Genomic DNA, 12,481 nt, shown 5'->3' on the forward strand with positions numbered 1-12,481 from the left:
TTTTACCATAAAATCATTTTAAATGTGCTACTGTAAAGATGACATTATAGCAATCTGTCATTTTTCAGCCAGGGTCTCTCCCCTGGCTGGGTTTCAATTTTTTTTGTTTATTTTGTGCCATTTATCTAAGTTAATGTTACAATTGTTTATTATCTGTTTTGTTTACAATGCCTGTGGGCGGCATGGTGGCGCAGTGGGTAGCGCTGATGCCTCGCAGTTGGGAGACCTGGGGACCTGGGTTCGCTTCCCGGGTCCTCCCTGCATGGAGTTTGCATGTTCTCCCCGTGTCTGCGTGGGTTTCCTCCGGGCGCTCCGGTTTCCTCCCACAGTCCAAAGACATGCAGGTTAGGTGGATTGGCGATTCTAAATTGGCCCTAGTGTGTGCTTGGTGTGTGGGTGTGTTTGTGTGTGTCCTGCGGTGGCTTGGCACCCTGCCTGGGATTGGTTCCTGCCTTGTGCCCTGTGTTGGCTGGAATTGGCTCCAGCAGACCCCCGTGACCCTGTGTTCGGATTCGGCGGAGGACCCGGGAAGCGAACTCAAGTCCCCAGGTCTCCCAACTGCGAGGCAGCAGCACTACCCACTGCGCCACCGTGCCGCCACATACAGATCTTAAAGTATTATTAAACAGAAGATATTTCATATTATTTAAATAATTAAGAACGTGGGGCCAGGTGCAGGAATGACAGCTCCACAAACTGGAAACATTTGGGGCACCAACCGGGTCGTCGTGCTTATTTTTGAACACAAAAACCAAAATCAATGCTTTTTGGTGTGCATGTCCCACAAAGCAAGAATTAAACTTGAAAGAAAGTAGTTTGGCTGGATAGCCAGTAGCAAAGGTCACTTTGATAGCGGAGCTCCATCCGGTGGGTTGCTCCTGCCAGAAATGATGCCTCCTTTCAGGAAACTCAGGCATTTATAGAGGCTGTATCAGAAAAGGAGTAGTCAGTTGCCCTCACTTGGCAGTTTCTTGACACTGCGTTTAAAGAAGGAGATGACACTGTTAGTAAAAGTGCCCCCGATCATCCCAATGGGTTATTACCTACCTCAACAGAGCCTGTAAGGAGGTCCTACAACAGGTAAGCCTGACAAAGGACTTCTTCTTCTTCTTTCAGCTGCTCCTGTTAGGAGTTGCCACAGCAGATCAACATCTTCGATATCTTTCTGTCCTCTGCATCTTGTTCTGTTACACCCATCACCTGCATGTCTTCTCTCACCATATCCATAAACCTCTTAGGCCTTCCTCTTTTCCTCTTGCCTGGCAGCTCATCATTAGCATCCTTCTCCCAATATACTCAGCATCTCTCCTCTGCACATGTCCAAACCAACACAATCTCACCTCTCTGACTTTGTCTCCCAACTGTCCGACTTGAGCTGACCCTCTAATGTACTCATTTCTAATTCTGTCCATCCTCGTCACACCCAATGCAAATCTTAGCATCTTTAACTCTGCTACCTCCAGCTCTGTCTCCTGCTTTCTGGTCAGTGCCACCGTCTCCAACCCATATAACATAGATGGTCTCACTACTGTCCTGTAGACCTTCCCTTTCACTCTTGCTCATACCTGTCTGTCACAAATTACTCCTGCCACTCTTCTCCACCCATTCCACCCTGCCTGCACTCTCTTTTTCACCTCTCTTCCACAATCCCCATTACTCTGTACTGTTGATCCTAAGTATTTAAACTCATCCACTTTCACCAACTCTACTCCCTGCATCCTCACCATTCCACTGACCTCCCTCTCATTTACACACATGTATTCTATCTTGTTCCTACTGACCTTCATTCCTCTCCTCTCTAGAGCATATCTCCACCTCTCCAGGGTCTCCTCAACCTGCTCCCTACTCTTACTACAGATCACAGTGTCATCAGCAAACATCATAGTCCACAGGGACTTCTGTCTAATCTCGTCTGCCAACCTGTCCATCACCATTGCAAATAAGAAAGGGCTCAGCCAAAGGGGATGTACAATCCAGTGTGTTTCTTCATGCCGGTCCCAAACCTAAATAAATGGGGAGGGTTATGTCAGGAAGGGAATCCAATGTAAAATTTTGTCAGATCAAGATGCAGACAACAACACAGATTTCAAAGCCTGACAAAGGACTATTAAAAATATTTCTTTATATTAAAATTGTAATTCTTCTCTTTTACTTGAACCTTTGATCTCTGTTAAGCTAACCACATAAAAGGAAGTGTTAGTAGTGACAGTAGACTGAAAGTTAAACTAGCAAAAACTAAACTTGCCACTGTAAAAAGGGAAGTCTAGCAAGATGAAAGGTTAGAACTTTAAATGGTAAACTGGCCATTTTCTGGACTTTGCACATATGTAAATGTGAAACTTTTGAGCAACTGGTTACCTTTGTCCATGCTCTCCTTTGTGATCACGTGCTGATATGGTCTGTTAAAATGACATTGCACAGAAAGGGGTTAGCAATGTTCACCTTAACCCTGAAAATCTTTAAAAAGTCATCAGTTTAAAGTGAAAGTATGAATGAAAGAGAAAGAAAGGACCAGAAAGGAGGAGAAGAAGAAAGAACTCAGCCATCTAGAAGACACATGCTGTGACTTGAAATGTTACCTTAAGGGACTCTAAGCCACACACATTGGGTATGTCAACCAGCATTATCTACAACAGCTCCAAAAATACCAAGGTTGTGTTATTGGTGATTTTGCCACACCCATTTACCGTTTATTTGCTACCACTTTTTGGGACATTAAGAATATTTAAGAATGTTAAAGACTAAAATTACTGAATAAGTTTATTGTCTGCTGCCTTTGTTTGTCTTGTTGCCCTGTCTTGCCATTAGCACTTTGAGTACTAAGAAAAGTGCTATATAAATGTAATGAATTATTATTATTATTATTTACGATATATAGAAAAGGAAAAGAGAAGCACAGCAGCAGTCAGTTCTGGGTAAAGTCAGATTCTGTGGTCCCAGGTGACGTGAGTACAAGAATTAGAGAGCAGGAGTTGTACTGGAGGACATAAGTGTGGGCCTACATAACAAATAATCTGGGCATGGGAGTGAAATTATTTAAAGTTTTGGGACAGGGTCACCCCAAAACTCTTCCACAATAAAATGCAGCATATATTTTTCAATATAATATGCTTCACAAAAATGATGCAAGCTTCGATGCTTACATGTCATTCCTAGTGGAAGCTATTTGTACGATTTTATTGGAGGCTCAGTTCACACATCAATTTAATCAAGTAGATTATTGTGAAGGATTTAAAGAAAGCTTCTTTAGCCTTCTCTGCAAGAACTAAACAAGTCACAGATGAGACCGGGATGGTTGAGACAGCCGGGACTGAATGTGTGCTGGAGGAAAAAAAATAGTTTTTACACTTTATTAGTTGCCAGCCATCAAGGTTCACCCTTCACCTTCAGCATGAACCATCCTAAACCTGTGTCTTGTTTACTTGCTGCTTCCTGCTTCTTCTGATCCTGGCACTAATTTACCAGTCTTGCCCTCACTAACACTGCAGCTGAAAACTGGTGTCTCTATTAACATGTCTTTATGATAATTTTGACTTTATGATAATAATAATAATAATAATAATAATAATAATAATAATCTCTCTATTATAAAACAAAATCTTGCGACAATGCAAGACTTTTTTTCCTGCGACGAGATGTGATCTTTGGAAGAGAGATCTTTTGAAGACAGACAGAGAGACAGAGAGACACTTTCACATCCCACGGGATGGACAAGTCATGTCATACTTACAACATTTGGAAGTAAGTCCCATGATACACACCCAGAGCATGTTAGAGATAATGGAAGTAGGAAAATTCGAAAGTCTCCAAAAAGTGAGAGTAAAGATCGCTTTAGCGCAAACAAACGGAAAATATTACTCGGTGAAATAACAGAACAGGGAAAAGAGATCAAATAGTGTTTGAGGATGTCTGGCGGAGAAGAGAGACAAGGCAGTGAGACAAAAGGACAGCTGCTGTGCAGGCTTTTAAACGTTCTAAGAGCCGCACGAGATGCAGATAGGAGGTAAAAGAAAAATGTATTTGTTTCCCATTCTATCACCGTTTAGGAGGGGCGACCATGTGTCCTTGGGGTGCGTTCAGCCCCCCTCTTCACAACGGCGCATAGTGCTGGTGGTGGGGGGGCTTTGGGGGGGGGAGGGGTTGGCGAGCAAAGCAAGCAGGGTGTGAAGCCCCCTAGTAATAATAATAATACATTTTATTTATATAGCACCTTTCTCATGCTCATACTTTCTGAGTCTGGAGTGCACTGAATGACTGAAGTCTTTTTTTTAGTTAGTCAAACAGTCATATTCTGATAAATCAATTGCCAGTTGCTCATATTGTCTACCTACTTGTTTACATGTCCTCTCATCTGTATAATGGATCACAGCCCATCACATAGATGTGTGAATTCCAGTTACTTAGTCCGGTTCCTGCCTTACAACCAGTGCTAGCATGACAGGCACCAGCCCAGCCATTAACACAAATCATAATTGTGGGGGCTAAAGCCTTTCCTGTGTGGAACGAGCCCCGGACACAGACAGGCAGACATGTTTTTAAGCACCACCACACGTTTATTTACACATCTATTATTTACACTGTCCTTAAGTGCTCCACAAACCCCAATCTTCCCCAAAGTCCAGGCCAACCACACTGCCTCCTCTTCAGACCGCCTCCTTCTCTCTTTCTCTCAGACCTTGTCCTCTTCCACCTGACTCCAGCCTCGAATGAAGGGAGGCGGCCCCTTTTATCCATACCTGGATGTGTTCCAGGTGTGCACCGGCAATCCCGCGGACACGCCCCAGTGTGGCAGAAATGCCGGCTGTCCTCCCAGAAGCACTCCGGGTGTTCCCTCTCTTCTTCCCCCCAGCACTTCCTGGTGTGGCGGAAGTGCTGGGGTCCAGGGTCCATCAGGCATGGGGACGCCCCCTGGCAGTGACCACGGGCCCCTATAGGGTTGAGCTTCTAAGCCCTGTACCCGTGGCCCCCAATACAACCAGGGCAGTCACCCCCTCGTGGTCTGGAGGAGGCATGAGCCCTCCTCCTGTCTCCCCGGGTGTCCCAGCCGGGTAGAAATCCCAGCCGGGTACCACATCTGGCAGGGCAGGACCCCACCCTGGATTGCACACCAGTCCATTGCTGGGCACAGTCACTTTCACTAGGCCAGTTTAGAGTTGTCTGTTCACTTAACCTGCATGTGTTTGGGATGTGGAAAGAAAATCTAAGAATGAAAGAAACATCCATGCAAACAAAGAGAGAACATGAACACATCACACAGTAATTCAGACAGCATCAATATCCAAAGTGCCTGTGTGCTGCTCACTATTTATAGCCACCCATGTGCCTACCCCTTCATTTGTATTCTTGTCCCGTAGTCTGGATTTCATCGCTGACAGCTCGTCTCACTTACAAAGGAGACTTCAGAGTTTGTGCTCTTCAAGTATGACATCAGACCTTGCTCTTAATTTATGTACAAATCAATGTCACCCCTGGTAGCTGACAATACTAACGTCACGATCTTGGCTTATGTGAAGAAGTATTTGGAGTGCTGCTGATAATTTGGAATGCTGATGACAATGTGTGCCTCAGACTGGAGTGTGTGGGATACACAAGACCTAATCATTGGTGAAGTGGATGAAGCAGACCAGAGTCTCAATAGAAGTTATTAGTGAAACAGGTGAACATATCTCTTTGGATAGATACTGTATGTTTGTGTATGTTGTGGAATATCAGCCCCGACACGGACAGACACCGAGCCACAAGTCCCAAAAGCACACACTTTTATTTTCTTCTTTTGCTTTCTTTCAGCACAGTGCACAAATCAGCAACAACACCACTATTCTTCACAATAGAAAAGCTCAGTCCCTTTTCCTCTCTTTTCTTTCTTTCTTTCTTTCTTTCTTTCTTTCTTTCTTTCTTTCTTTCTTTCTTTCTTTCTTTCTTTCTTTCTTTCTTTCTTTCTTTCTTTCTTTCTTTCTTTATTCTTGTCTTCTCCATTTCTCTTTCTTAAGCCGCATCCACTCCTCTCCCACAAGCTTTGTCCTCCACCTCCCGACTCTGGCTCCTCGAATGGAGTGAGGCGGCCCCTTTGATACTGCATGCGGAAGCACTCCAGGTGCTCCCTGACGATCATCCAGCCGCACTTCCTGATGTGGTGGAAGTGCTGCATGGACAAACGGAAGCATTCCAGGTGCATCCAGATCTTGTTCTGGAGTGTGGTGGAAGTGCTGCCATCCAGGGCTGCGGGACTGTCCAGGCACCCCCTGGCGGTGGCCCCGATGCAGTCCAGGAGGGCTGTCCTCTCATGTCATGGGGGAGGTATTGTCTCTCTCCCAGTCCTTCCAACAGAAGGGTGTCCCAGCCAGGTAAGGCCCCCGGCTATCCGTCACAATGTGTTAGCTAAAACAGAACATTTGTAACTAAACAAAAGATTTGAAGGATAAAAACACTACTGAGCATGATTAAATGAGCTATACTTTTGTAGATCAGTAGATGGCAGCATAGAGCAACAATGTTGAAGATAGTGCAGTCAGTAAGAAAGGCAAAGAAGAGAAAGTACATGGTCATGGTCATTGTGACTCAAAATTATATATTTACTATATATATCTTATATGATATAGAGGTTATAAAAAGTATTCACCCTGTTGGTAGTTTTCATATTTTATTTATTAAATGACATTAAACCACAGTGGATTTAATTTGGCTTTTTTTTTGGTACTGATCAACAGAAAAAAAACATGTCAAAATGAGAACATATCTCTGCATGGAGACATGTCACCTCATCTTTGATTGACACTTCTTTCAAGTTGACCATGGAAAAAAGTTTGTTTGACTTGTATACTTGCTTCTTTTGCACATCCAGCAGCTACTCCTAAATGAGAAAAGAAATCCCAAGTACAAGTCAGCATCACCTCTCTTGCACACGCATGGGCTGACTTCATCACAGGATTTAACTCTCCATCAAGTACTCCTTTTAAAAAATTTTGTGTTTAAGAACTAAGAACTACTAGCCATGGTACTTGTCAAAGACAGGTAATAAGATCATTAAAAAATGTCTTATACCTTCAGCTCCTTTCTTCTGTATTCACGTGTGTGAACGTCTGTCTCTTCAGCGGCACTCGGTCCTGTAAAACCTGCTTCTCAGACTCTGTCATTATTTTCGAGGCACTTTCCCTGCCTCCTGTCTGATTTAATACTTGCCGTCTTTCAAGGTAACCCTCTCAGCACACCTCTTCCTCCTTTTGCACCTCACACTCGCTCCACCTCTTTCATCGCTTCACTAAAACCAGACTGACCAATCACACCAAAGCCAAACTGACCAATCAGGTTGCTCTGAGGGACTGGACAGACAGGCCTTAGTGTTTTATTATATAGTAGATAATTAACAATCAACAAATGACAGTACTACATCAACTGGTTTAATTATTTACATCCTTTGAGTTGGAATTTGGTGTCTATGAAAGCTGTTTTAGCAACCACAAGCTTATGTGGACTTGGTTTTTACTACAAAATTCTATTAAAAATATATATTTTATGTACTCTACATGTTATTATCACAGTTATTTCTGAAAATGTCCCATCCATCCATCCATCCATCCATCCATCCATCCATCCATTTTCCAACCCGCTGAATCCAAACACAGGGTCATGGGGGTCTGCTGGAGCCAATCGCAGCCAACACAGGGCACAAGGCAGAAACCAATCCCGGGCAGGGTGCCAACCCACCGCAGGACACACACATACGCACCCACACACCAAGCACACACTAGGGCCAATTTAGAATCGCAATCCACCTAACCTGCATGTCTTTAGACTGTGGGAGGAAACCGGAGCGCCCGGAGGAAACCCACGCAGACACGGGGAGAACATGCAAACTCCACGCAGGGAGGACCCGGGAAGCAAACCCAAGTCTCCTTACTGCGAGGCAGCAGTGCTACCACTGCGCCACCGTGCCGCCAAAGTAATACCTCTGTCTTTAATTAAGTTAATAATTAAAAATGAAAAACAGGTCATATGAGTTAACTAAGCCCCCAAGCACTCTTGAATGTTATGCCAAGCTTAAAATAAATGTCCTCTTTGGTGCCACACACATGTGTTTTCTAAGCTGATTTTTAATGTCACCCTGAGTGTCAAACTTATTTTTTTAGCTAAGCAATTCAATAAAACATGGAAAGACGCTGATGGCAGGCAAAGCTACTACAAATATCAATAATCAAAAAATCCATAAAAACCAAAGCAAAGAATCAGAAACACAGAAATCCATAAAGAAGGGTTTTCAACAACTCTCAATGCCTATCTGGAATATGTAGGCAGAGCATGGTGTGATAAGTGGTCCGTGGCACTGTGCAAATTTTAAATAAATAATCGTGCCCCAAAAAGTGTAGGCTCCAACTGGAGGGGGTGTGATTGAGTGTGTTTCGCCCTGCAGTTAGTTGAGGCGTTAGCTGACCGCACTGCACACATTTGCAGAGGCAGGCAGATCAATCAGGTGTCTCAATGGTGCCGCGGAGGGGGCAGCTCACCGCACCTCTGCCCAATTAGAGAGGCAGTATATGAGGAACCTGCATTTTAGAGAGGGTGAGAGGAAAAGACCTCAAGAAAAATAATCAGAGCCCATGAGAGTAGCATCGTGAGGAGAGGCAGGACGAGCCAGCCAGCCTGTGTGGGGAAAGGCAGTGAGGTCACAGGACTGGCGCTCTAGGGGCAGATCGTCCCCATTGTTTGTCCAGAGGAGAGTGTGTGATCGTGGTGGAGTCCTCTCCAGGTATCCACGGCATACCAGGGGACCGATAAGGATGACGAGAGGACAACTGATTCCGAGCAGTCTGGCCAATGCCGCTCAAGGCTGCCAAGACAGGGACCACGGTGGCTGTTGTCTCCGCTGGCTGAGCAAGTAATGGGGAGCTGGGGAGCCAAAGACGGAGTTCTGCTGGGCTCGTCTAAGAGTGGAAGGAACATTGACCCGATGGCTGTGTTGTTGGTTTTTATTCTCATTTTAAGTCTTAATTTTAAACTCACGGATCATCACTGTTTTAATTAGGATTATTTATTTATTAATTGATGGAGAGAGCACTGCACTATTTGGACACTTTTATTTGTATTTGTTTGACTTTGCTTTAAATAAAAGCACTGTATCACTTTATACACCTACCCCTTACTATGTGTATGTGTGCTCATTAGCCTGGCTCATCTCGGTAATATCATCGACGGTGGTGGGTTCAAGAGGCTCCTGGATGTGACAAGAGAATGGAGCCAGCCCGCACCATGACAGGTGGCCCTTCAATTGAAATGTCATGGAGTAAAAAAACAAAAAAAAAAACAACACTACCCAAGGGGAACAGGACACATAACTAAACACATTAACACAAAATTGAAAATACCTAATCAGCAATTACTAAACAAAAACAAATATTCAAAAAGGACAAAAAGCATAATATACATAATAAAGATATTTATAGAACACATTAAATTAAACTAGATTTAAGTCAGAGATGAGACCCTGGTTAAAATATGACAGGCAAATGAATAAATGTTATTATTGTGAACAAGTAAGCTGTACTTCAGAAATGGCAAACTTGTCCTATAATCACACGTTGCCACCTTGTAGTGGTTTACGGTACTGTACTGTTGGTGCATTGATACTACCGACAGAGACGGGTAGCAAACACAACTGACCACTGCAGCTGCAGCCTTGCCTCCAATGTGGTATTCTACACACTGAATGAAGCATCTTGTCAATGTATAGAATAACTTCAGGTTTTCCATGGATGCCTGAGCTTTCACAAAAGAATTAGCGTGGATGAGACAGGCGCCATCTTCTCAGCGTTATTCAGGTGTAGCTTCTGGTGGGAAGTGAGGAAGGTGATATCGAGCTCTACAACAATCCACCCTACAAAGGCGTTTAAACCCATTATCTCCCACAAGGCAAAGGAATCTTATCGTATGTGCGCAATCCAGAACCTCCAAACCTTCAACCCCTTTGCTGATGCAACTAAGGGTGATGATCTGCTCCCGGCTGGGACTGAGGACTACATCCATATAAGAATTCAACAGCGGAACGGAGGAAAAACTCTGACGACTGTCCAGGGAATTGCTAATGATAAAAATAAGCTGGTAAAAGCCTTCAAGAAGAAATTTGCCTGCAACGGAACTGTGATTGAGCACCCGGAGTATGGTGAAGTGATCCAGCTGCAGGGTGACCAGCGCAAGAATATATGCCAGTTCCTTACTGAGATTGGTTTGGCTAAGGAGGAGCAGCTGAAGGTTCATGGATTCTAACCGATGACATTACAGTGCTGACAACTAGCAGTTTCTGCTGATCTCCTGTGCATATTAAGATAATGAAGGCTTGTTATTTAAGACTCTTAACCCCGTCTCCAGTTTGGAAAAGGGGCCTGCATAATGCACTCAAGGACACAAGTAGATAACTTCCTATGAGAGTACCATTATGGGATGAAACACTGGCATTTCTGTTCAATTTTAAATGCTTCGTCTGATATTTAGATTGTGCTTTTTGGAGCACTCATTTTTTTTGTATGTTTCAAAATAAAAATGTGTAGCGTGGATGTGTACGACTGTTCAACTTTGCAAATAAGATTATAGTGTTGGATCTACTGATTGAAGCAATTGAGATGTGCAGGGCAGCTGAAGTGACAGACGGGTCCACATGTAGAAAGCATTAATGCACTAAATAATTGAAAAGGCCAAGTTTTACTGTACAACTTGATGATAACTGCTACAGCATGGCAGGACTATGGCTGTAGCTATGCAAGAATTAGATATTTTCTAGCTCGTGGGAAACGGGTTAAATACTGTTGTGAAATACTGTTTTGAAAGGCAAAAGCACAGCAGCATTGGGGGCAAGAGAGGGAAAAGGATTTGAACAACTAAATCTTTCAAATTGGTTCAGTTTAGTTTGGAGCAAAATTGTTTTGTTTCCTTAATGATAAAGAGTTAATCTCAGTGGTAGAAATGAAACTATGAGCTTTAAAGATAAAGGGAGACTTTTACAAGTTACTCAAAATCTGGGATGGACTGACCATTGGAATTACCATTACTTTTACTGGTCGTGCATTTGGGCCGCAAAGTGTGACGCTGAGCCGATGGGAAAAAGAGAAAGACAGAGAGAAATGAAAGAGACAGAGAGGCTCCCATATTGCATCATCAGTCCAACCACGGACTAATTCAGGAGCAGTCACTCACTGCTCTAATCTAACTGACAGCCCGAAACCAAGAAGAGGAAAGTGTGAGACACAATAAGGAATACAAAAAGACAGAGAAAATGTAGAATCACACCAAGAAGGGGCAGCAATGTGTAAAAAATTCGTAATTTATAAGCGAGGAGCTGCAAGTCAAGGAGCCCAATTCAAGATATTTAAATGATTGGAGGCAGGGCTGTCAGCGCGTGAAGTGGAGAAGCGAATCGTCAATTCAAAAGTGTGATCCCATTTGAATGCGTTTCCTGTTTTGCACTGTCCTGATGTTCTGGAATTATTTATTTTAAACTATTTTAGCAAAATGTGCATGTGTTGTGCACTTTGTGAGCAATATGACTGGAAGACTTGAATTAAGCAATATTTTTTCTAATGGACGTTTTGATATTATGTGCAGTTTTGCAGTGTTGGTCTCCATAAATGCCTGTTCCGTCAGCTTTGTTATCTCTGTTTTTCATAAAAAAAATTCTTGGCTATTACTACAAACTACATAGGGTCAGCAACATCAAAAAGATTTAATTTTTGGCTGGAGTATTCTTTTAATGTTCCTGTATTCATGATTATTAGGGTTAGGCTCTTAGGTGCTATGGAAAACTATTAAAGTGTTAGCACTTAGTATGCTGCTGTGTAACGTTAATGCTTTGTAGGAAGAGAAATAGGAGAACTGGGGGAGGTGAGTGCACATGCTCACAAATTGTAACTGCTGTAGAAGACATTTAATTGGTAACTATTGTTAAAAACTATTCAGCCAATCACGCAAAATCATAATGGAATTATCCATTATTTATCCAATCATAGAAGAGCATAGCCCACACTTCAACTTCCAACTCTCTGAAAGTGGCTGGTGGGACATTCTGTGAACTTTCCTTCTGTATAATTACAAAAATCTCTGACTGTGAACTTCCTGATGTGCAGCTGAATCCTCCTCTGTGTTGAACCCAACAAAATACATCATCTCCTTCTCAAGATATCCTAGAGGTAATGGAAAAGCAGACTATCTTGTTATGATAGTTAAGAAATCCAGTCATGATCCTTGTGCAGGAAAGGGGATTGATCACTCAGTTAATTATCACTTTTTCCTTCACCAATGCTGGTAATTAATTTAAACAACTATCAAGATGCCTACAAAGGGATGCCACAATAATGAAAGTTGAGTGAGGGATCTCTGTTTCACTTTCCACCCAGGATGCCAGAAATATAAAGAGCCTTGTACAGTTTAAGAATGAGGCACACAACTTATGAATTCTGATCTTTCAATTCATGTGGTTAAGATGGGTAAGTTCTTAATC

General features: G+C 43.0%; 1 protein-coding gene across 1 annotated transcript; it reads left to right on the forward strand.

The window, feature by feature from the left end:
* Positions 1-9,788: 9,788 nt before the first annotated feature.
* Positions 9,789-10,537, forward strand: LOC114652600 (eukaryotic translation initiation factor 1b-like). The gene has a single exon (XM_051928232.1). The coding sequence runs from the start codon at positions 9,922-9,924 to the stop codon at positions 10,255-10,257; it is 336 nt and encodes a 111-aa protein (XP_051784192.1). The 5' UTR covers positions 9,789-9,921; the 3' UTR covers positions 10,258-10,537.
* The last annotated feature ends 1,944 nt before the right edge of the window (positions 10,538-12,481 follow it).

Source organism: Erpetoichthys calabaricus, chromosome 5 (assembly GCF_900747795.2).
Source record: "Erpetoichthys calabaricus chromosome 5, fErpCal1.3, whole genome shotgun sequence".
Taxonomy (NCBI): Eukaryota; Metazoa; Chordata; class Cladistia; order Polypteriformes; family Polypteridae; genus Erpetoichthys; species Erpetoichthys calabaricus.